We start from the raw sequence: 25,395 nt of genomic DNA, 5'->3' as shown, positions 1-25,395 counted from the left end.
TTCATTCTAAAAAAAATGTTCCACCATTTTGTCATGCCTCCATTCTTACCCACTATTAATCTTTTTAGTGCCACGGGCCGACACATTGGCTTTTATTTCTCACACGAAAAGTGCCATGAGCCGTAATATCGGCTTTCATGCAGTTAGTTGTTCAATTATACATCAACTTAACTCTTGAATAAAAATGAAGATTGGTTATAAAGTGAAAAATTAATATAATAAGAGTAAAACTTTAAAGAACAGTATGTTGATGTGCCAAAAAATGGCATAACAGAAATTTTTCTCGGAGATGTTGCATTTAATTTTAATAAACTTGGCATTTCTCGCCAGCACCATTCCAAGTAGGTGGTGCTGAGAGGGTTTAGGCGGTAACAAGTTTTCATACAGTTGATAGTAGTTTTCCTTCCTAGAAAACGATCAAAGGGTATCCGAATTTAATTCTTCTGCCCACATTCTGGAGTTGAAATAAAAACCATCGAAATCAGAGTGATTAAAATTTTTTAATGACTTTCAAATGTCTGCTTACAAAATGACATCAGAACATACTTCATTCAAATCAAGGAACTATGTGTATATATAACCTCTGAAGACTGGAACGAAACTATTGTTAACGTCTGTCTATCACAATGAAAAATGTAGCACATTGCCCCGAGGAGCCTCTTGTTTAGGGAGACGGAGGTGTGTGTTTTTGTCCACGGATGTTTCTTCTTTGTTGCTTTGCCTGGGGGCGGCGGGGGCGGAGGGCCTCCTCCCCAAGCAGCCTCGGGACGGATTGCAACGGGGGCTGCCTGGGGAGTGTTACCGCACTACCGGACGCGGAGGGGACACTTGGGATGCGGCATGCACGTCATTGGCAACCGCACCTGCCGCGTTCCGCGCACTGCGACAGGTGCGGAGTTTTTAATGGAGCACTTTTCCTGAAGAGTGTGACTCTAGTCCACTAGAAAAAAAATTCGAGCCATCACTTTGACCCAAAATCTTATTTAACATTTTTTAAAGCTGAAATTTTCAATTGTTATGCACGCTTAGGTTCACGATCACTGGTTGAAACCTATAGCAATGATGATAGAAAATCCTAAGCACCTTGCGGACACCGGCCATGTTGCTTGAAACAAAAATTCAACGGGGAGGGGGAAATGTGACTACTGAACGCTTAATAAGCTCGTTCTGTTTTTCGGAAACTGAGGAAAAAGGCTATTTGGGATCTTGTTTTCCCTATATTATCTCTAAAAGGGACTCTTCCACTCACAATTGGACTCTTTACTTTGAAAATTTGGAAAATATTCTCTTTGTTGTACTAATAACTATATTCAATGGCAAGGGACGTAATACATTCAACGTTAGGTGCTTGATTATTTAACTTCTTCCAAGGAGTTAACAAGTTTGCACATACACTCTCATAATAGGGGTTTGGGAATAAAATTAAATATGCATGGAATTGATACCTTAAAGAAATGAGTATTTCTTTATGTATGCTATCCTCGTATTACAGTGACGGATCTCTGATCATTATTTCATGTGCAACATATTTAAGGAATGTGTAGCGTTCAATGGTCATGTCTTTTATTAGCTCTCATAGTAACTTACGAGAACTCAGCTAATCCTATCGCATTGTTTACAAAATATTTGCTAAAAATTTCATGCTTTAAAACATTGATTTTATTGCTGAAATGAGTTCATATTATGCAGTGATATAAACTTTCAAAAACTTTTTTTTTAATCTTAATAAGAAAGAATATAGACTCAGCCATGGTAAGCGCGAACAACACGAGAAAAATCATACAATAAGTTCTAATTACATTTTGTTAGTAACGGAATGAAGGAAAACACATCTTTCGGCCACAGCATGGCCCTAGAAGAGTAGCATTAACGGCCACTTTAATATTTAGGGGGCTACGTTCATTAGACTGATCAATAACTTTGTATCCTACGACATGCCCAATACATGCAGGTATCACGAGATGGCTATGTCATCAATTGAATTTACTGGGACAATACCCGTGTCAGTTTTATTTATTTTTTGGAAAAAAAAAGATATGATTTACATTTTCAAATACCAAAACACAGATTCAGGCCACGCGATCTGGGCGTTCATCTTTCACCCTCTGCCATTGAGTATCGACGGAAATATTATGTACATCAGTCACCGGAAAATGTCTGCCTTAAAATCTTCGTACGTGATTGTGCGTTTCCTAAGCATAATTAATGATTATCTAATTATTTGTAAACGGAATCACAGAATTTCTTCCTTCAAACTGGTACACTTTCTGCCTTTTTAGCTCTTTATCTCTGGAGCAAGCCAATGAAATAATTTGCGTGGTCATAACCAATCGCACCGCTACCTTTCGAGGTATTAAGTATTGATTTACTGGCCAGATATATATAAAAAGGGATTTCATTGGGTAGAAATGCAATAACTGCTCATGAAATTGACTAGGGAAACTTACGCGAATCTCATCTAATCTACGTAGAAAGTTATGCGGTTAAAGTCGCTTTTTTGGAAGAAGGATAGCAAAAATAGTTACGTAGATTTTAACTTCTACATTAGAATAACTATTTAACCTCTGTATGTATATATAACTGCAGACATGGGCACAAGTTCAGGAAGGATTTGTCAATGTGAAAAATCGGCAGCACCCGAGCTTGTGACGTCAAGTAGCCCAGCCAATCCGATTCGATGAATCAAAATGTGCGAGTCTAGGACGTCCTAGCTTCGTCATCACCACGGAACTCGATACAAAGAAATGACGATCACCGTACCTCGCGTCAGCTGAAGCCAAACCGAAAGAATTATTTCATTTAGAAATTTTGAAATGTATTTCACATGAGAAAATATGAGAATTTTGAAGGAGAGAATCTCGCTTATTAGCGTATTTTTCTTACTAGCGAATTTTCTTTATTTGTGAATTTTGAAGAGTTAAAATTTCCGCGAAAGATCCCAGCATTTGATCAATTTTCAGAGCAGTTTTAATGTCCAAAGACTGGGATTAGCTAAAATGTTGGCGATTGCGTTTTTGCGTTGCCGTTTAAAATGAGACAAAATCTGAGGTAAATGTGATAAAATCGCGTCTATTTTTTCTAAGAATTTAAACGGAGAGCATCGCTCGGATGACTTTCCCAGCATCTTCGGGTGCTCCATCTCTTGGCTTCTCTTGAGAAGAGGTTACCGCCATTTCACTGTGTTGAGTTCAGTGGTCATCTCTGAGACTAGTCAATTGCCGAGTCCTTCGTGAATGACACCCTGAAGTTTTGATTTCCAAGTCAGACCCAGCCTTGTGAGACAAGGGAAAAACCTTCATTTGTTTCGGCCGAGCCTGGGCTCAAAAACGCTTGTCCGACTGAACCGGAAGCGTACTGTGAGTTCATAGAGCTTCTGTAAATGGGAGGCCAACATTTTAATGAGTACTCACCTTAAGTAATGAAAATTGACGAACCCTAATTCGTTTATTACATAGATTAAAGAAGAGACAAGATGGAATCAAATGGCACCAGAGTTTCGGGGAGCGAAGAACAAATATAACTGCACAAACAACTAGGGGATGAATGAATAACTTCTGAAACAATGATGAAAACATTGGCTATTCAGGTAAAATTATTGATACAGCAATGCATGATATGAATAAGCATTACTTAATACGGAATCGCAAAACCAGAGCTTTGCAATGGCATCGCAATGGGAATAAATGCGCCGTTTAAAATTCAACATGCGATTAAAATTAGAATGATTTAGCCTAAAAATGGTCGTTAAAATGAGCAATTTTTCACAGGAAAAAGGATGAAATAAATAATAAATGTTTTGGGTGACCTGGTTATCAAGTAAACATTAATTGAGTTGCATGAAAATGGATCAGTAATGTTGCTAGCACAAGTAAATTATTGGCATTACATAGAAAAACACAATTCAAGATATATCTTAACCGTAAAATATGCTAACTCGAGGCACTGATATATAATTTGGTGTTATTTTGCGGATTCATAGAAATACTTATAGAATTTTAAAGTATTCATGGAATAACTGTCTAGTTATTTGAATTGATTCCCACCAGTAACGGTGGGACCATGTGTAACAGAAGGAGAGTAAATGTTGCGCAAAAATTTGGAAAACATTATGAGAAATGATAATCTTTTAAACACCAGAACATTATGTGATGAAACAATTACATCGGTTTAACATCCTTTAAGAGCCATGGAAATGCTCCCATTATGTGGAGTTGGATTCATTTTTTGAAGGAAATCAACGATAATTGGTATGAGTATATTTTTTAGAGAAAATGGGGGCTGGGGGCGAAAACAAGACCTAAGGTGCGAATTTTTCGCATTATAATGGAGTATTGGTGAAATAATCATGAGTTTCAATGTCAGGTAATTACATAAAACATTTCATTTTGAGGCGTTGAAGTAAAGCTGTACACTGTACAGAATAATTCATTTTAACAACGGGAAACCTCACGATAGTTCCGCTATGTGAATTGTGTATCAACAACTAGAACTGGGTAAATTGCAGCCACGTCGGGAGGGAAGAAGGGCCACACTCAAAGAACCTTCGCGGTAAACTGGAATCATTTGCAATTTCCACAGTTGCAATTGGACAAGAGGTTGATAACTTTTTTGAAAACCATCCATTCTCTTCTTCAATCTATTGTTTTTTTGTAGGACGATAAGGAATCCCCCCGTAGTTTTTCTCTCACATTCATTCAAATCTCACCCTTGAATTCGCGAAACTCTTCCACAAGACGATATGAGAACGCTGGCAAGCAAAATATAAAACGCACTGGAAGATGTGGGAGGGTATTGGCCGGATGCCGTCACCGGAGGGAAGCGCGGGAGGTCCCGGGTGGTGCGGCAGTCTGACCGGCGGGGTACTGCGTGGGCGCGGGCCGGGCCTCCGGTCCCGCCGGCGTCACCCGGCCGCGGCCAACGCTCCCATTAGGACGGCGCGGGCACACGTCGGGTTAGGCACGTGGCCAACGGCGGCACGGCGAAAAGGCGCGGCGAGAGCGGCGGGGAGTCGCTGGGCGAGTCGCTGCACCCGCACCGCGGCCTCTGCATCAGGTGCAGGGCTAAGTGCCGGTGCTCTCCGCTGGTTTGCTGCGGAGCACAAAGGAAACAATGTCAGAAAAAAAACTAGCCATAACCATATTTTAACCCTTTATAACCCAGAGTTATTTCAGGGAATATCAAGCTTGAAGATTTGAAATTTAGAAAATGTGCTAATTTTCAAGTCAATCACAATTATTATATCAGCTTTATAAGAGTCTTGGGTGGAACAATTAAAATGTTTGTAAACTTTGGTCGTCGATGTCATCACACTGTCGTCACCTATGGACAACTCAACGCGGAGGAACGCCCGGAAGCCAAGAATCTTATGAAGAAACGCCGCGGAAACCTCAGATCAAACTTGAAGCGGCTTTATATTTCTCCATTTCACTTTACAACATAAAATGACCTGTAGTTCATACATTTCGAATCCAATTCCGAATCTTTCAAATAGATTCTCGATTCTGATACCATCGATTCTTGTTCATACTTAAATGTGGTATATTGATTTTTCAGTAGCATTGCCGTCAGGAAAATTTCGATATTGAATGGAATAAAATGAGAAAGACAATTCCTTAACCGAGAATCGCTGGAATCGAGAAACGTAACCAGCCAGAAAAAACTGAATCGTCAGAATCTGGCGCTAACTCTAACTTCTAATAATATTTGTCACATTTGTGTACCGTATATTGATATTATTATAAAATTTAAAATTTTAAAGGGTTCTCAGTTAATGGTTTCAAAAAATAAAGGAAATAATGTTAAAGGGGTGTAAAATTAGAACTTATTCATGCTTAAAGCGTCATTTTTCGCGTTATATCTTTGCTATGAAACACGCACCAGTTAACTAGAGTGACCTTTTGTTGCAAATTAAACAAAAAACGTAATATTGATAGATTAAAGTCAACGCAGTAGCAAAAATATTTAACCCGAGGGAAATGTTTGGAAAATATCTTATCCTCTATTTGCTAAAATATCTCCTTCACAGTCAGTTATTCAAAACTAACGATTCAACGAATGAAGATAACGAAACTAGATAGCTAAAATCAGAGCATGAGGTTTTCACGGATGGGAACTTTCTGTAATATTATCTGGTAGTCGTTATACAACCTCTATAAATCCACTGTCGATAAAAAATTTGATATTAACGTAGATTTTCATCTTTTATATTGAGCTGCGCATAGATAAGAGATGATAACAGAAATAGTTTTATGTTCATCATTTTTATTTCTTTTTAGGATTTCTAATGGCAAAGAATGCTCACGTTTCTCATTCATATGCCATTATTATTATGAAGCCAACCTAAGTTTCGGCCGAAGTATTTACTTCCATTCTTAAGCAAGATGGAAAAATGTCAGGCTATGTAGTTTGACGATATAAGAACGTTCCAAATATCTTTTGACTATTTCTCATTTTGTGTTATGTTTCCTCCATCTTCAGGTTTAATGTATTTTTACTCTACTATACTTACTTTATCAATATATATGATATTTTCTCGCTAAGATATTTAAAGAAAGCATACTTATACACGATATTTTTTGCGTCATTCATAATTGCTCCGCTGATTATTCTCGGAAGTGATAGTTAAAGAAATTTCGAGCGTTTCATGTTCCAAATGAATAAGAGATTGATCGGCTCAAATAATGTACATTTGCTCAGTTTACTGGAACTTTAAAGATTCTGATTTCAAGTTCATTAAACTAGATTGCATTGGCGTATTTATGTAATGAGCTGATACTGAAAAGGGACTAATAAGGAAGATATTCAACATCAGATTCCCACCATCTGATAAATTTGTGTAATTTTTTTTGCTGCAGCAGCGTCTTGAGCAAATTGGCAATTAATATTTTTCATGCAATCTAGGCAAAAAAAACTTTAAGCATATGATTGTACATCCATTAACCTAAAAACTAGTCATTTGCTGTAATGCATTTATGATGATGATATAAAATTAGTTGCTCTTGAAGTATTCAAAGTAAGTGTGTGGTCATATTCTTCCTTTTAAATTCTTGTATCGCTTTTTTCTCCTGAATTTTTGTGCTTACATGGGTATCTTTACTGCACTTAATCAAAACCAACGAATGGTTCTGCTTTCATAGAAAAGGCTTCCAAGAGACGAAATTTGGCTCAAATTAATCTTGCATGTGCTTAAACATTATGCAAAAAAGAAAATGGATCCACGGAGTGACAGCGTGCATATTTGAAAGATTATGAAAAGACCCGCATCTTTGAAAGTTAGTCGGTGTGACCCAGCTTATGGCCTCGCGCTCGCGGAGTTAAGTGCAAAATAATCGACACCCGACCTTTTATCAGGGAAAGAGAGAGCGCGGCTGACTTTGACGGCGACTGCAAAGGACGTCAAAGCGTCGCGTGGGAACAGACCTCTCCACATCCGTCGCACGCCACGTGCAGAGCAAAAAAAATACATCCGTTTCCCGCATCACCGCACTCTAGCGACGCAATCCTCTGCGGCAACGCAGCACGGCCCCGCCACGCTTGGCAACGCCGCGCTTCAATCTGGCAGCACGGCACGGAGCATCGCACGCGCCGACGAACCGCAACGCGTTTACGGGGGTGGCCGACTATTTCCTACATCGGGTTCCACACACAGGGAGCGCAGAGGCTGCGCGAGCACGGGGTCTCATTGTCAGGGTGGGGGTCGGACATGGGAGCTAATTGAGCGGGGGCGGGAGGAGAACAGTCCCATGATCCTTGGCTTTCCCGCGCGGAGAGAGGCTGCTGGGAAGGGAGGGAGTGCTGCCCTCACGCGGCCTTCCGCGGTTTTATCGATTGGCGCGTGCGGCGGCGGGGTAATGCGGGGTAAAGCGGTGTCGCTCATGAATGAATCGTTCAAAACGGGCGATTCATGGCCACGAGCGGTATGAGTTGAATCATAGTGTTTAGTTAACACATTGCGGACGAATAGCGAGTATACTCGATTTTCGTGAGCCATCTGTTACGGATGGATCATGAGATAACTCGTGTTTTCTACCCTTCATAAAGTTTATAAATTTATCGAGGTTATATGTCATAAACATAATTAATTTTAAGTATGCATTAAAAATTGTTTATTCATATTATAGCATTAGGTTTCATCTTAAAACACTAAAATTTTGAAAGATATATCGTAAAAAGTTATACAGATGTAAACAAAGTTGCATGCAAAAAGAAACACTTTCCTTGAAAGATACCCGGCCACTTGGGTAAGTTCGAAAAAAAAATTCCGGTCCTTCCGGTGTTAAAATACATCAAAATGAAAAGAGAGAATGAAATGGTCGGGTTCAGCCAATGTGTCCAGTCTCACTCACTCCGACGCAAACCCATGGACTGGTTGTATACCTACGCTGTAAAAAATATCAGTATATTGGCTTATGAGTTGGAAAATATAAGGCTTTCAGAATATAAATTTCACTGGTTTGTGTCGGCTGAATCAGATTTAACACGCCTCCAGATCCAAGGAGTTCAAAATGAACGACTTTCCGGTAGATGTATCGAAGATGAAAGGGTTCATTTGTGTGTTTTGTTAGAATGACCAGCTAATGATTTGTCAACTGAGTTTATGAATGCTACTTACTATCAAATAGAGTTGGGTTGGCTGCTGATAATGTTCAGTAGGCATTTCAAAAGAATTATTTACTATTCGCTATGAGTTTGATTTGTTGAGTTTGAATTCAATTTTAAGCGAAATATAGTTTTTATTTTGATTGGAAGTAAATTCACACCGATTATTCCTTTGATAGGGCACAGTAACCACTAGATATTCTCTGTATATCCGGATAAACCATATAAAATGTACTTTAAAATACACGAAAGATAAACTAAAATTTTGCATTGTAAAATCATTCGGCCTATTGTAGAGGCATTGAATTATGAAAATAATTGACTGAAGGTTTCATCAAGCTAGTAAAGTCATATTATGACTGGAATATACAATGGTATGAATTCAGGAAATGTAAACAAATAGTAAATCACTCGATGAACCACGAATCACCCCAGTCATTCGCCCGAATTTATTGTAATGGTTCAATCGATGAGTGCATTCACAGATTGGGTTAAATCCCCCGAACCGTGAACCGCCGTCCTTTTTCTCATGAAAAAAAGAACGATATGAATAACCGATTCATTAATGTGAACCAAATCACATGAACCGACTCATCACGTGAGCTCAAGCTCCCACCTCTGCTGCGGGGCTCTTGATGGCGCACACAGGTCTATCGCCAGAAGCGAATAAAAGGTCAAAATAGGCATGCGGGCCTGGGAGGTCGGTTTGCAAGTAGCGGGAGGCGATCAGTGTCAGCGATTGAAGGCCCAGTGACAAGGAGGTGACTGATCTGCGTGACCGAATGGACACGGCCTCTTCAGAAACCCCAGGTCAATCGATTCGAGTACGTTGCAACACTCTCGAAACATGTATGACATGTTATTCCGTTGCATGCCGAAGAATGCGTCAATCATGATGCGAACTAACTTGTATGTGGTGGAAAATATAGACTAACGCGAGGAGAAAACTATGCTCAAGTATCTCGATGGGCGTACAGATATTTAGAAGCAACCATATGTAACGAATATTTCTCGGGTTTTCAGCCAAGTTAATGCTTTTATGTAAGGCGACGTTTCGGGAGACGACTTGTCTCCCATCCTCAAGGCTGTGTTACTTTATGGAAGTCCAATTTCACACTCGAGAAAGAGTCATCACAAGTATTCACCAGGAAAAATTAAAATCGTATATCAACCATATGTACATTGAAAAAACTGGGTACTTCGTGCATATATGTTTGCAGAGCTTACGAGTTAATAATTTGATTTATGACCCAGATTTAAGTGACTTTTCAATGATATTCCAGATTCTACGAGCTTTAAAATAATTTATTGATGTCTAAATTTAGTATATGCTGTTTTTAAGTATACATTTTATTTATTATCTTACTGAACATGACTGGCATTTTAAATGTGGAGTATGTAGGCACCAAAAATAATAGTGAAGGTTTCTCGGGTCCCACACGGGGTTAGGTCCTCCATACATCTCCCTCCGACGTTTCGATTTTCAACTCCCTCATCGTCCTCAGGGATTCAGGAATCCAATTCCATTCGTGCCTTGGGATTTATATACACATTGCGGTGGTTAAGAGCGGTTGCCCACCCAGCGTCACCTGATTGGCTACCAGTCCCCCGGGATTTTCAGGAGGTGGTCCCATATATAGCTGATGTTGTTTCCGCAGTCTCTGTCGATCGTGTTCTCGTGTTGCCAAAAATAACTTAAAAGGGTTCGGAAATCGTATTTACTATAGAATTCTGAATCAGGGAAATCTTAAGGGAAATTTTATATTTTAGTGTTGGTAAAAAATTCTTGTTATGAGCACCCAGATTATTTATTCATTAACTTTTCTCGTATATATTTCAATATTTATCAATACTCTTCATGTAGCACCCATAACTTTTATCCTTTTTTAGCCGAATACCCTGCGTTGATGTTAAAGGAAACAGCCAACCGCAGCAGTGATTTGACATAAAGGTTCTCGAAAAACGCTCGGAGTGAAATTCTTTCACTGTGCAAACTTGCTGCTATCGTATGCATTGTTATTGCGAGGACTGAGGGCACAAGGAACGCCTTCCATTCACGCTGCTACACTGCGCTAGATGTCAATAGGCCACAGTTCACCCTTTCCCATTTTATCGCGATCCCTCAGGACAGGGGGATCCAGGAGCGTTCTTTGGAACCACCGTTTATCAAACAAACGTAGTACTCGGCGAAGCAATTGTCGTGGCTTGGTGCAATTCTGCAGAACTTACAAAGTTATCATTTGATTTACGCACCAGCTAAAAGTGACTTTTTAAATATATTCCAGAATTTATCCTCTTTAAAATTATTCGTTTACATGTTCAAACTTTATACTTGATACGACCCTTCGGGTTGAAACCCTGATTCCGAGATATTCTCTCGAGTACCTCAACCTATTTTAATGTTCCTGCAGCATTGTTCCAGTATAATTTCTCCCATAAAGCTAAAGTTTTGAGCTAATATCTATACTTCTGTACATATCTCATTTGGGAAATTAGTGCTAGTCACATTTAACCATTCCTTTCAAATATTAACTTCTGCAGTTTCCCCCCATTTTTATCATAATAGGCACTTAGCGCTTATTTGCCAGCTAATTATAAACAGCCAAATTTATTCCGAAAACTCTTTTTTTACTTCGTGTCTGAAATGGAGCGTAGATAGTTGAGTACTGGCCAAATGTCTGCTTATCGGATGGAAATGAGCTGATGATAAGGGGCGATCACACTATTTAGTTACATGATTTAGTAGGTTGAATGGTTTTTATTTTCATGAAACATGACATTTTGACGACGTCCATGAATTTTAACCTGTAATTTCAGTAAAAGATCGTTTGATTTTCCTTTTAACTAATAATACTTATAATTTTTTAATTGGATTCGTCCCTGAGTAAGGTTTTTAAATGCCAACGATTCGATAGGTGGTAAATCTTAATTTTACGCACATTCTCATGACTAATCTGCGATATTTTGTTTTTCAAATTATAAATTTTTTGCGAGGAGACTTTTTAAGGTGACGCCATCATGATCAACGCAAAAAGATGTTCACCTCGCAGTGTATCAACTCGGAGCAAAAACTGACTCCCCCAGTTTCTCTCCCTGAGGATATACGTTCTGAAACCATCGAGTTCCCTTTTCCTCGCGAAACTCTTCACGTATCTCCCCTTTACGAGACTTTTTCTGAGTCCCGGGCGAGAATCTTTTCCTTCTTGTGATACTCTCTTTAGAAAGAGAGTGGTTGTTGGTGTGGGGTAAAGACTGTCAGCGGAGAATAAAGCCTCCAGCAAAGAGGGTACGGTGAGATTTTGGAATGGGTTGGAAAGTGAGAAGAGAGTGTCTCCGTACTAATTTCCCTCTTCATTACCACACCGAGGCCTGGAGAAACATTAACTAAAATGAAGAAATTCCGGGCCGAACTTACCCAACAATCTCTGCCCTGAGTGCGGCGATGGGGTTACTTGTCGAATCGCCGGCGTTTTAAATAGCCTTATCCAGTGCCCTATTCGGATGAAAATAATGAATAATATTCGTAATTAAGAACATCCTACGATCTTTTCCTGATAGTAATTCAAATTAGCATAATTCAAAATGTCAGGTTTCATGAAAATGAAAATCATAAAATGGAAATGCATTGCTTTACTGAAGTTCAAGGAACACAAAATGTTAGATGGAATGTTTATATCATATTCCCTTTTCCCGTCTATTAAGTACTATATTGCTCACGCACCTATTGAGAACTACATTGCTAGTTCCTAGAACCATCCTTTTTAAAAGAAGAAAAAACGTAAGTAATATTAGTTATAAGAAAAAGCCTACGAACTTTTATGGGTTGAAATTCGTGAGCGTAATGCAAAATTTAACGTTTTATGAAAATAAAAATCATGCAGTTGAAATGTATCGAATGTTGGAAAAAAATTGGGATCTCACTTCAACGAAAATACCGGGCACATGTCGGCAATATCTATGCATGGAAGGTAGCGTATATCCTCCCCGCATCAAAGGAAACTCCATCAAAGGTCCAGTTTTATTTTTTGCACCGGACGCTCCGCAATACCTTCCATGTATATTTAACTAGTCGATTTCAGGAGACATAGTCCCGCAGGACTAAAGATCGATAACATCCATCGTATCTTTGAAGGGCGGAAACTAAGTAAGATCGTAGAGACTATCGACCAAGCTCTTTGACGCCTCACTCGTCTCTGGCGTGATAGTGACTCATGCTCACTAACTCGCTTTACTCGCCAGCTTTACCGATTTTACCTTAGTACCGCAGGAGCTTAAAGTATGTAAAAAAATCCGTAATATCCAACTCTATGCATAATCCTACGAAAATTACACTTTAGATTCAGCGGTTCATTATAGTAAGAGTCAAATGTTGACTTAATAACTTACATTAAGTTAGTCTAACATATCTATCTATACTTTTTCACGAAGGGTGGGAAAAATCAATTAAAAGCTAAAAGCTCTTAAAGCTACTCCTGGTACTCTTCCTTATCCATAAACGATATCATTAGCTTTGTTAAGTAATAAAGAATTGACCTTAAGATGGTCCCTATTTGAATTTCTGCGACGGCAAAATTACTCCAAGTCTTCAAAAAATATTGCACTTCTCCTTAAATCCCCTTCCAATGCCAGTGTGGTCCAATCTCAATTTAGAGGTGTTGATAATTTTCATCCCAGGAAAATAGCAGTCGTAAATGCCGCGAAATGAAACTTTAATCAGCTATTATGTTATATTCTCAGCCACCCTGTAGATTTGTTTTAATGAATAGCAGTTATTTGATGTCGCTTCCCGTATCCTGGAGTTTAGGCAAAGCCTATGTGTTGTGTGTGTAGCATAGACTATAGGGGTTCAATTGGGCCGCTGACACATCACTCACTATATTTTTCAATTGCCCTATGCTTCATTTGAAAAAAATAAATTTTCTAGGATGAATGGTTTTAAATACATGGTGGTGCTTGCAATAAAGTTATTTGATCATACATCTTGCCTCTTGGAACATACGTTTTTATGCTTGTTCATAGTGGCATCCGCGTTTGGAATAACTAATATTCCACTTTAGAGGTCAATCTTCATTGAAACTTCAACTGTGAGGTTTCAAACATGGCGATCAAAACTATATACCCTTCAATCAATGAATAATTTATCCGAATGAATAATCTTCGCCGTAGTAAAGTACTTCTTGTTATGCATTTTTACTCTTGTTTTTCCTAAAATATTCATCATTCATTGATATATCATCCTCGTGGTAAATGTATCATAATTTTTGTTACGTGATGTCTTTGCTAATGGTACTGTCATACACAATGGGGTTCATCTTAAGCTTTCTATTTTGAAATTTTGTTCGTTTTAACAGGGCATTATGTGGTAGAAGTGATCCTCCAGCTACTTTTTATCAACTGAATATGAATTCAAATATGGCCTACCAGAATCTTCCTCATCAATCGTCTTTAACACATTATTTCGAATGTTAATTAATAATTTTCAAAATCTGAAATACTCTCATCTATTTAGGCCGTAAAAAATCTCAGCCCACTGAATGTTCCTTCTATCGTCATATTAATGTTTTCAAGCAACACTGACTCTTGAAACTTAAATCAATGACTCTTTACTATCTACCAATTTTTTCCTTAAACTTTTCAGCGTACAATTCAAACCTCATTATTGTTTATAAAAATCTCCGAAGCAAATTTCATAAGTATTCTTCTTATCAGTGAGCAATACCTGTTAAAATCATGTGGCGTTCCCTTTAAGAGTGAGCGAAGGGTCGCTATTAACACCCACTGTTCGCCTCCTTCGTTCCTCACACCAGCCATCTCCATTTAAAGCTATTTCGTACCTCTTCTCTCTCGAACTCTTGGATAGATCTTGATTGAAAATATGCATCTAAAAAGTTCAATAACGGTTAATATGTGCATATTTATTTATTCACGATGACGTTTTTTTATTTTTGTAGGCAGTATATTGTGTTCCGTCTTTTGGAAACTTTCCGGCGTTATTATGCTGCGTAGTCAGTAGTTACTTTTAAATATAGACTGCATCGCTCACACTCAGTAGTAGCCTGTCATCAATATCTTATTCATTTACTTTGGAAAGGTACCACTAGTCCATTGAACGTCAATCGTCATGTTTTCATCGGTGCTTTAAGCGTAGTCATTGTCTCTAAAGGAATTGTCATCGTGGCGGCGATAAGAAAATGGATTTGAAAAATTTTATGACACTTATAGTGAGTCAGTAAGTTTATTTTAACTCAGCCTATTCTTCTTCTCTAAACAAGAAATAAGTTCAAAGACGGTCATTACTTAAATAAAACGTTACTTAAATTGAGAATTTCTCGTTTATCTGGTCGCAAAAAGGTTTTATCCTATCAATATCATTTAATTTATGAAGTAGTAGAGCCAATACCTCTCTAGGAAGCTTGGAAATGGAAATCTTTTCTACGAGGATAGAAAAGGAAGGTGTTTAATTTTTCACACGAAAACTCTAAATGGAAAGACGTACCTATTGTTACTGAATTTCAGTGCATTGTATATCGGTTTTTATTTGTGAAGGACATAGTTTTCGATCACGTGGACGTAATGATGCCTAAAAACTTGATTACTTATTATATATACGCTAGATTTAGAACAAATTAACTCATTAATATTTATATAGAAGCTTGTAACATCTCAAAGCAAGAGCCCTAACGGGTTTGTCGTTTCCACGCAATCGATTCGTTCGTGGAAAGTTCTTCCCGAGGGTAGATCTATCCCTCTCGGTTCTGTGGAAAACGACGGGGGTGTTTTAATATTTTAAAACCACCTGTTGCAATTTTCTGAGCCAGTGATGCCTTAATGTTGGAGAACGATCGACACAAGTCTCAAATGATAACCATGAACGTGGTTGACGAAGTAAATTCGGTTTTTGCTAGGCAATAAAATTGAATGTACTAGTTCAATCATCAGCCATCTTCTATTATCCTCTGCTACCAGGATATCTTAATGCCGAGGCTTACATTGAATACAAATTATATATTGCCATGATGAAAACGTTTTTCTGGAGTGATAATTCAAATATCACTAGGTAAATCTTGTTAAGACTAAAAGCTCCTTCTCTCTTATTTTATTTCAGGGGTAAAGAACCGGAAGTGTCTAACAAGTCCGCCTTATTTAAAAAAAAGCGAAAGAAATTGACTGAAGCAAGTGTTCAAAGAAATTATAAAAGGAGATACTTATGCGTGGCTAGAAGCTACCTTTAAAGGTTTTCATTACGATTGGCTTCACTTTTAACCTGGTGTTTTACTTTTTCAGAAAATGTTGAAGATGATAATTTCAATCAGTTTACCTCATTATGCATTTTACTTATTCATTAAAATACTATGTATCTTGTACTAAAACACTTATATTACGTTTAGTGAGCTCTTTCAAATTTGTTTTGAGCTCTTATCCACCTCAACCATTAGTAAACACTTTGATAAGTCAAACTCTCAGAATATTTCAGAACATGCATTCGTATTATCAGAATATTCGAGGTTATTACGAATAGGGTCATGAGACTTCTTTAGGCCTTAAGCTTCGTGGTGGCTTCCACAATCATTTCGTATAATCTCGTTGAAGAGTACATTAGCCCAAGAAATGGTTATCATCCGCACACCTTTTACATCGAACAAAAAATTCACTTTTTCCCTAAGCCTTTTTTTTAGCTTCGCGCTATTAGTTATATGAGTGCGATCTGAGATCGATCAATTTGCGATCGGAATCTTTCCTACTTCATTACTTCCAGCGAAGAAAAAATCTCCGAATAATTATTAAGGGTTTTTTTAACTATGAAGCTAATCCATTGAAATATATTATAAGAAAAATAGATTCAGCGACATGACTTTATCCTAACACGTATGCAACACAATTCATACTTTGTGTTAGCCATGCAGCATAGATCCAAGGGGTTACAATAGCCACCACGCTCACACAAGCCTACACAATAGGGCGGATCGGAAAAATCGATTTTTTTCAAATCCATCTGGCCCAATGAAAAAAAGTTGTGGGACCGATCAAAAATAAGGCCTGAAAAATTTGAGACCTCTAGGTGAACCCCTGACCCTCGCTCAAATGCAACTTAGGGGGGGAGGGTCAAGATTCGAAAAATGTAATATTTTATGGTCATTTCCTATAGATTTTGCCGAGTTACTGCCCTTTAGGGCCAAAATTTCATGCATTTTGACGTATCTGCCACCGTTTAGCCAAAATATGCCTAATTTGAGTCCGCGTCCGCGAAGAAAATATGCCAACGCCCACGCAGCGTCGCGGATACAAGAGCCGCAGGCCGATCCCCTCCCCTCCCCGCTCGCTTCTACCCCTCCCACGCTTCCAATACAGCAAAATTCATTCCGTGTATGCAGCTAGGAGGTCGTTTATCTTTGATAATATAAATAGGAAGATGGTAGAAGGTAATAAAGGAAGCTTAGTGAGACGACTTGTCCCTTATTAGGCGCCTCGTCGGGGTTAAACAAATCGATGTTACCAACTTTTAGAGAAGTGATGGAATAGTTTTAGATCCAAGAACGCAGGAAAGGAGCCTACGGTCCATGAAAAGGCCTCTCGAGTGGCTATAAAGGTGTGCGAACTATGGTGACGCTTCCCTTCCATTATGTGTGTGACTAAATGGATTTAGTGATGCAACAGGAAGTACTAAAACTTACGGAAAATGGGAATAGGCCAAAAGTAGGGTTTTAGCTGAAGTACAAAACTCAAGCACTATTGACAGAACATTTGAAATTATGCGATATTTTTGCGTGTAAGTGCAATATATTCCCATTTTCCGTAAGTTTTAGAACTTCCTGTTGCATCACTAAATCCATTTAGTCACACACATAATGGAAGGGAAGCGTCACCATAGTTCGCACACCTTTATAGCCACTCGAGAGGCCTTTTCATGGACCGTAGGCTCCTTTCCTGCGTTCTTGGATCTAAAACTATTCCATCACTTCTCTAAAAGTTGGTAACATCGATTTGTTTAACCCCGACGAGGCGCCTAATAAGGGACAAGTCGTCTCACTAAGCTTCCTTTATTACCTTCTACCATCTTCCTATTTATATTATCAAAGATAAACGACCTCCTAGCTGCATACACGGAATGAATTTTGCTGTATTGGAAGCGTGGGAGGGGTAGAAGCGAGCGGGGAGGGGAGGGGATCGGCCTGCGGCTCTTGTATCCGCGACGCTGCGTGGGCGTTGGCATATTTTCTTCGCGGACGCGGACTCAAATTAGGCATATTTTGGCTAAACGGTGGCAGATACGTCAAAATGCATGAAATTTTGGCCCTAAAGGGCAGTAACTCGGCAAAATCTATAGGAAATGACCATAAAATATTACATTTTTCGAATCTTGACCCTCCCCCCCTAAGTTGCATTTGAGCGAGGGTCAGGGGTTCACCTAGAGGTCTCAAATTTTTCAGGCCTTATTTTTGATCGGTCCCACAACTTTTTTTCATTGGGCCAGATGGATTTGAAAAAAATCGATTTTTCCGATCCGCCCTACTACACAAATTCACAAAAAGTTATATCACTAATACGCCACTTAATTTATCAATTGCCCCAATTTCAATAAAAATATCAACTAGTCATATAAATTTGCTAGAATCAATGGTTTTTAACACAAGGTGGTGCTAGCAATATATTTTTTTGAAGTATAGAACATGTGCTACCATATTATACTGCAACATTTGTTTGTTAATAATGGGTAAAAAACATTTTTTGGCAATAAAATGCTAAAATGGAACCACGATTTTATTCACGTGAAATAACAACTAGTTGTAACATTTTCAATTATATCTACTCTGCGTCGTTCAGAATATAAAATTATTCCAGCTTTTCCTGGTGCGATTAAGCCTTCGTTTTTTCCATTTAAACTTTTATTCTTCAAGCGCTCACCTCAAATTTATGAATTCATAGAAAAATACTTTTGGCTTTTTAGTGCTATTGAATTGAATATATTTTAAAAAGGCAGTTTAATATCCTATGCTGTTGAGTTAGAGTTCCAAAGGGTGAAAAATCAATTAAGCCCATCGTGAGACCTTGGGTGATATGCTTCTTTGCCTTCTCAGGCCGACTATCGACAAACAAAATCAGTTGACCCATGGTAATCAAGGAACTGGAGTATTTATGTCTACGGCTTAAGTTTGAAGATTTAGTAGTAGCTGTTATCGTATAGAATCTTGCAATGCTTAAATCTATTACTTTTGCATTATAAAAAACTTCGTCTAAGGTGAACACCAGCCGATTATATTTGGGCTGCAGTTACCCTAATTGAGGATTTTTTAACTTTGAATGAGTTGAGAAACAATGACAGAATGGGAAATTGTGGTTACGTATGAGTATTTTGATCTGTACTGGAGAAAAGTCATTTTCAGTGACATTACGTTTGCAGACATCAGCTGGACATGTGTTGCCATAGTATACAGCAACATTTGCTTGTGGATAAAAACTGGTAAAATATGTAACGGTATTTAAATGCTTGAATGAGACCACAATTATTCTTCACGAAAACATTCTACATCGGCAGCAAGTTTGCTTGGAAATAAAATAATGGAAGCACTTGTCTATTTACACACTTCTTTTTTTCCACCGGCCCAGGTTTCGCTACATATTACCAATTTTAGGGTGAATATAGCATAATGCGCCTTGAAATTGGCATTATGGGGTGATATGTGAAAATAGAAAAGTACGTTCATTATGTATAAATCAAAGATCACCGAATTACGCCGAAACTTGTCTTTTGTGACTTGACAATAAATAGGTGATAGTAATTTTCAATCAAGCTAAAATAATTATAATATTTAGTTACTTTCAAGAGTTTAATTTTGAGTTTTCTTTACTCCTTTATGCTGATTCTTGCATAACTATAGGATAAAAACTTAGGATTAAGTTTCGCCATCTAGAAGCATAGGCCGTGGGCTTGTTAGAAACTTGATTGACGTAATATGCAAGGCACTCTGTCTAAATCCCTGGTTACACGGTACATTATCACTTACAGGTTAATGTACCGCGAACGTAAATATATGAACGCGAGAATGAACGCCAAAATGAACCGTGTAACCATCCAACTCGTGCAAATGCATGCACAGATATTAGAAACTGTTCTAATTTGGTTCATACATTCGTACATGTTACGCTTCGGTCCACCAAAATCATTCACACAAACGTACATGGGCTTGTACGTGTTAATGTACCGTGTAACCAGGCCTTAAGAAACTGGTATAACGCTGGCTCAAGGGTTTGATAATTATAGTCGAATTTACCCACCACTCACCTCTACGCAGCTCACAGCAGTGCGAAGAACTGAAAATGTTTTAGCAAGGACGGGTACAGACGTCACAAAACAATTCTCTTTACAAGCGGGACGGAGAGTGCATAGGCTGATGTAACCACGTGTTTCCAACCATGAAGCTAGCCTAACGGTGGCTGGCGGACGAGCCTTTGGGGGTAGCGTGCCATAGCCTGTTTGGGAGCTTAAGACCCGAATTGCGCACATAGGCTGGGAATGGAGAGTAGTGTACATTTGGGGCAGAACACTGGGAAGGCAGGACAAATCTCGGTGGCTTTGACAAAAGGGATAATAGCCGGTGGGACGACCAAAGAATTTAATGAGAGACAACTTCCGTAACCTTTTTAGTTGAACTTTTTTCTACAGTGAATTTAAATTATATCTTTTTTAAATTATAATTTATATAATGCTTAATGGTAACTACGATTACGAGCAATTCAATATAAGAAACATACAGACATGTAAACAGTCACATTTAAAACCATCCATGACCTGAATATCCCCGTGGAGCTCATACCCGCGACCTTCTTTTTGCCAGTCAAAGAGTTCTCGACTCCTTATCCTCGCTGTTACCGAGGCCAGCAAATGAAAAGAGCGAGAAATAATTTGGAGCTAACATTAGAAAAAAAGTATGCCTGAATTGGTTACGGAGGTAATCTCTTCCATAAATGCTTTTGGGCCGGGCATTCCTTTTATTCCTAGGTTTTCCTAGCCCTTCAAATTCTGATAGGAAACTTCAATCACTCGAGAGTGAGTCGTACACAAAAGTGTGATGATTCTCGGGGAAGGTATTATCCGGCGCTCGGGTCGTAAGCTCGCCCCAACGAGTGCTCACCTCGGGCGCGGCCGATTCGAAGGCGGCGTCTTCGTCGGACGCCGACGATCCGCCGTCCGCCGCCGCGTCCAGCTGCGAGAGGGAGGCATGCGGCGTGGCGTAGAGTGAGGAGGAGGGCGAGGTGGAGCCGGGGGAGGGCGGCCACGACTCGGAGCAGTCCCCGCCGTCCGCCGAGTGCGGCCTCCGCTGTCCGCTGCGGGAGAGAGGGGGGGACGCCCGCCGGGTGGCCGCACCGGTCAAAGGCGCGGCCCACCCGCGCGGAACAACCAAGCACTTTTTAAGGGGGGGGACTACCACTAGAGGTATTCAAAGTGCTCACTTTTGGAGATAATCAAGGTTAGGTTATTGGCTCCACATCTTTCACCCTAAGAAGCACTAAGGTATATATATAAGACTGGCATTGAGATGAAAATACACTTTATGCGTTTAAGTAGCAAGCGATTTTTTTTACAAAAATATATGTTTTCTTTGCATGTATACACTCGTAACTGCACATTAATTAATCCATTAAGAATTATGACAATACATTAGGCGTAAGCCAACTACTTTCAATTAGCACTACTAAGATATTGGTAATCTATGGTTTACTAAGAAAATTTTTATACAGGTGGTATCTCACAGGTGGCTATTAACATTTATTCTTAGGATACAAGACTAAACTAGACGGCAACAAGGCATACCTTTGTCACCGGAAGTAGACTCTTCATATGCAGCTTGCCAGTAGAAACATCGACATCACCTCATTCCAGAATTTTGTTAAAATTAGTCAGCGTAATATTGCTACAGCTAAAATAAGCATCCAATGAGGATTTCCATCTAGTCTGCAGCGGTAGAAATGTATGCACCCATTAATTTACTGAAATATTGCTCAAATTTATGGGTATGCATTCATTTATTATCGCAGAAGTAGTAGATGTTCCTGCTTGTATGCAGAAATTGTAGAAATCCTCATGGGAACTTTTATAGTCGTCCCTTAGAATGAGACCTAGTTCTCGAGTACTAGACAGCAAAGCATAGAGGAAACGTTTTTGCTGATATAAAAGGACCGATACCTATAAAAGAGTTTCAGTTTTCTCCGGATAATGGCACTTGGTCGACCAGGATTTTCTGGCCTTAGAATGCAGCGAGGTTATCAACTTAACGTCTGATCACAAAAATTCTCTGCAAAAGGCGTTGGCTGTTAACTTGAAAGTTGACTTACGTAAATAATACTTTTGGTTATCATTTGATGGAAACCGGTTGTCTGTATAGTGGAAATATTGAAACGTAACGCATACTGCACACTTGCAAGTACTAACAGGGAAAGTTAATTTTAGGTAGCGCAAGGCTTGCAGTTTAAAACATTATTAAGTTATGAAACAGCTTTATAAGTACATCTTATACAATAGGTATAACTGTTTTACCGCTCTTCTCCTGTGGCAAATGGCAAAAGTGATAAAAGGAATTAAAAGCCATTATTTTTAACAAACTGATTTAGGTCCTTTCGGCAGTTTCATTCATTATGAATTTATCATGAAACTTGATCAGATTACTGGAACGAAAAAATTATTTCTTCGAAACCTTTTGGGTAGGCACAATGTACTAACATATTACTGCACTTCATATTGAGAATACTGAGGTATCAACTGTAAATAATTTAGGTTGCTCATCTCATGTAATGTTATTTAAAGTAAAGACGTTAATATTGTGTTTTACGCCATTCATCGTAATAAGGGCGATGAAGCAATTTTAGAGTACTTTTCATGGACGCGTCTACACGATGGTTTTACAGTAACCCGTTATATCATTACAGATTGATGTTCAATTCTAATTTTTTCCAAAAAGGCCTCTCAAGTTCTTTGAATCTTCTTATTTCTACTATTTGTTACTCAAGAGATTTATTTATCTGCAAGAATCAATTTTACATTATGTGCTAATTGATTGATGCCTTAGAGTTTATTGCTTCACCTTGCTCAACTTTGCTCAATTGATGTTCATCAAACGTTTTTGCAACTGCAGAGCCTATTTAAGGCGCATTAGGCCTCCAATCAGTTTATATATATATATATATTTTGAAAAGAAAGTTTTTGTGTCGATAGTTGTGTAGGGTACACAAATGCTGTCACAACACTGGCTGTAGCTCCGACGAGGGACCTTAAACTTCTAAACCGTAACCACTCCCTCGCAGATTTATGATATCTTAAATGAAAACTAAGACGTTTTTAGTTCTAAGAGGAATTACCTCAAATGGTTTTAAAAGAGAAATTAACCAAAATTAACGCTCCAACTTAAGAAATGTTTCCAGGGGAAGTGAGAGTAGATACAAATTTTGAATGCGCTAATACCCTATATCATAAGCAATAAGATCGTTATTTTAAGTCACTTAAATTATGTATAAAGTTTATTTCGGTCAAATGTATCTGTTTGGTGATGCACAAGTTGGGTGGATACATGCATGTCGCAAGAAAAGCTTGAATTTTGTAAAAGGTTCAACATTCGGGTTTTTGATTTGTGAGTACGTTATTTTTCAGGGATCCCGTTAACCAAGCAATCAATTGAGGATTCACTTCATTTTGGAATGACAAAAATGAAAAAGTTGATGTGGGGTAAGGGCCACCAAGAGTCACCATGAAGAGTGAATTGAGTGTTACCAGAATGCTTTCCGATGAAAATGTCAGGACACACATGCATAGCCAAACAAACAGGAAATTAAGAGTGGAGCGGGGAATTACCAAGGAAGCCGTTCAACATTCCAAACGAATGCGGGAGTTGTTCGAAAAAGCTTTTGGAAGGCGACATCAGCGGAGCATTTAAAACGGTCCACGTGTGACGGAATCGGCGTGTTATTCATCTTGTGAGGCACCACGTTTGGTTCTTTTGCTATCAGCTTTTGATGGTTAAAAACTTTAAAATGCACCACAAAATGAAACAATTATGCTTCAGGGTAAATGTGAGCGTACTCGGCGACCTGCATGATGATAACAAACAGCCTCAGCCTCTGAAAATTTGCATAATGACTCAGGAAGTAAGCCGGAGAGAAATCTGTTAATAAAAATTTTCAACTATTAAATATAAATGATTTTTATAACCCACATGGCATAATGCCTGCCTGCTTGGAGCTTACAATGTATCTTCATGGAAAAAGTGTCCAAGACACGGCATTGTGCACGTTGAGCTTATTTTTATTATAAAAACAGCTATAGTTAAGTGAACATTTAGTAAAAATAGTATTCACTAACTTATATGATACAATATGAATGTAAAACACCTTCCACATCATTAACAAGAGAAAATAAATAAGAGGTTTTCCGTAATGAAAAAATGAAAATAATACGTTGGAAAACTCTGTAATTTGTAATGAACGTAGATAAGGCCTTTTTGGAGGTCACGAAAGGAGAAAACGATTGGCCATGTTCTTAAGCACTCGTACTGAATACTGTTTTATGCCAAAATTATTACCATCTCTTGTTCAAATGATTGGAATCCACCATGTACAGTCTTTTTTTCTCAATTGGAATTAGTTTCTTGAGCATAAATAAGTGTTTGATTTAATACTAATGACAGAGGTCAGTGGGGGTAGGGCTGTTTTTTTCCAGGGCTCCGAGCGCTATATATTTGAATTAAACCACTTGAAACATTTGCTCACATGATGATTTTATAGGTAAAAATGGGTGCTGAATCATCCCAACGTGGTACTTCAAACGAAGTGGAAAGTAGCAAGTTTTTATTTGGTGGATTGAACATGACAGGAAAGTATGCAGTTTTTTTACGTTACAAACATGATAGGACTCTTGGTTTCGTAATACAATGTCTTTGTTTTCAAGTGATGCTGTGGTATAAGTTTAGGTGGCATGGCACGAGGAAACAATGTTCGGAAAATGTAACGTAAAAAAATGACATCCCTCTTCCTGTGTTATCCCACTTTCACGCCGATCCCGTGCAAACGTGTGAGACAAAGCACGCTTAGCGAGCGCTGGCAAGGATAGATAAAGCAACATTGACAGCCAAACGAGCTGTAGCAACAACATCCATGGACGAAGCCATTCATGAAGCGAAGATATGAGACAAGTGTTTACCTCTAGGCAAGCCAAACATCATAGTCGTCGGAATAGAGTCTGTGCACACATAGAAAAGAAAAATGAATTAATGGGCGTGCACAGAGAAATATTTGAATCAAATAAACAACTTATTTTGCTGGGAAAGAATTACAAATATGCCAAGTTCCAATCAGATATAAAATGAGGGTTGATGGAAAAAGAGGAAAAAAATTAAGTAAACGTTTTGGTAGCAACATTTTAAAGTGTAAAGACGAGTTGGTTGATTGCAAGGAATTTATGAGTATTGAGTCATGCAATCTGGAAAGCTATGAGGGCGGCGTAGGTGAAACATTCCAGCCCGTTGGGTATACAAACAGCCAGGCAGTGGCGGCCAGGCATATCGGGCGAGGGACACTCAACGCAGGTTAATATTAACCGTGATGGGGAATTAGAAAGTGCTTCACTCGGAGTAGGGAAGCAAGTGTGATAAGGCCGTCATTGCGTCGCACTGTGTCCACAAGTACATCTGTTTTGTTAACACAGCGAACCCTTTCTAAAGCCTATTCACCATTCCCATGTAAAGCAACATGCGTATCAAATAAATGGTTCCCGAGTTCACTTCGTGGAATGGTGACATGATAGAATCACAA

At 38.7% G+C, this 25,395-nt stretch overlaps 1 protein-coding gene across 4 annotated transcripts in view; it reads right to left on the bottom strand.

Annotated features, from left to right (window-relative positions):
• Positions 1–481: 481 nt before the first annotated feature.
• Positions 482–25,395, bottom strand: part of LOC124170665 (slowpoke-binding protein) — a 178,358-nt gene continuing 153,444 nt past the window's right edge. For 2 of the 4 annotated variants that reach the window (XM_046549541.1, XM_046549539.1), the window contains 2 exons: positions 20,730–20,922; positions 482–5,088 (listed from right to left, as the gene is read on the bottom strand). In XM_046549541.1, the coding sequence (XP_046405497.1) occupies positions 4,927–5,088; positions 20,730–20,922 (355 nt within the window). In that variant the 3' untranslated portion in view covers positions 482–4,926. Of the gene's footprint in view, positions 5,089–20,729; positions 20,923–24,784; positions 24,824–25,395 lie in introns of those variants that run through there. The other 2 variants (XM_046549542.1, XM_046549543.1) reach the window with 2 other exon arrangements.

Source organism: Ischnura elegans, chromosome X (genome assembly GCF_921293095.1).
Source record: "Ischnura elegans chromosome X, ioIscEleg1.1, whole genome shotgun sequence".
Lineage (NCBI taxonomy): Eukaryota > Metazoa > Arthropoda > Insecta > Odonata > Coenagrionidae > Ischnura > Ischnura elegans.
This window is presented reverse-complemented; position numbering and strand designations above follow the sequence as displayed.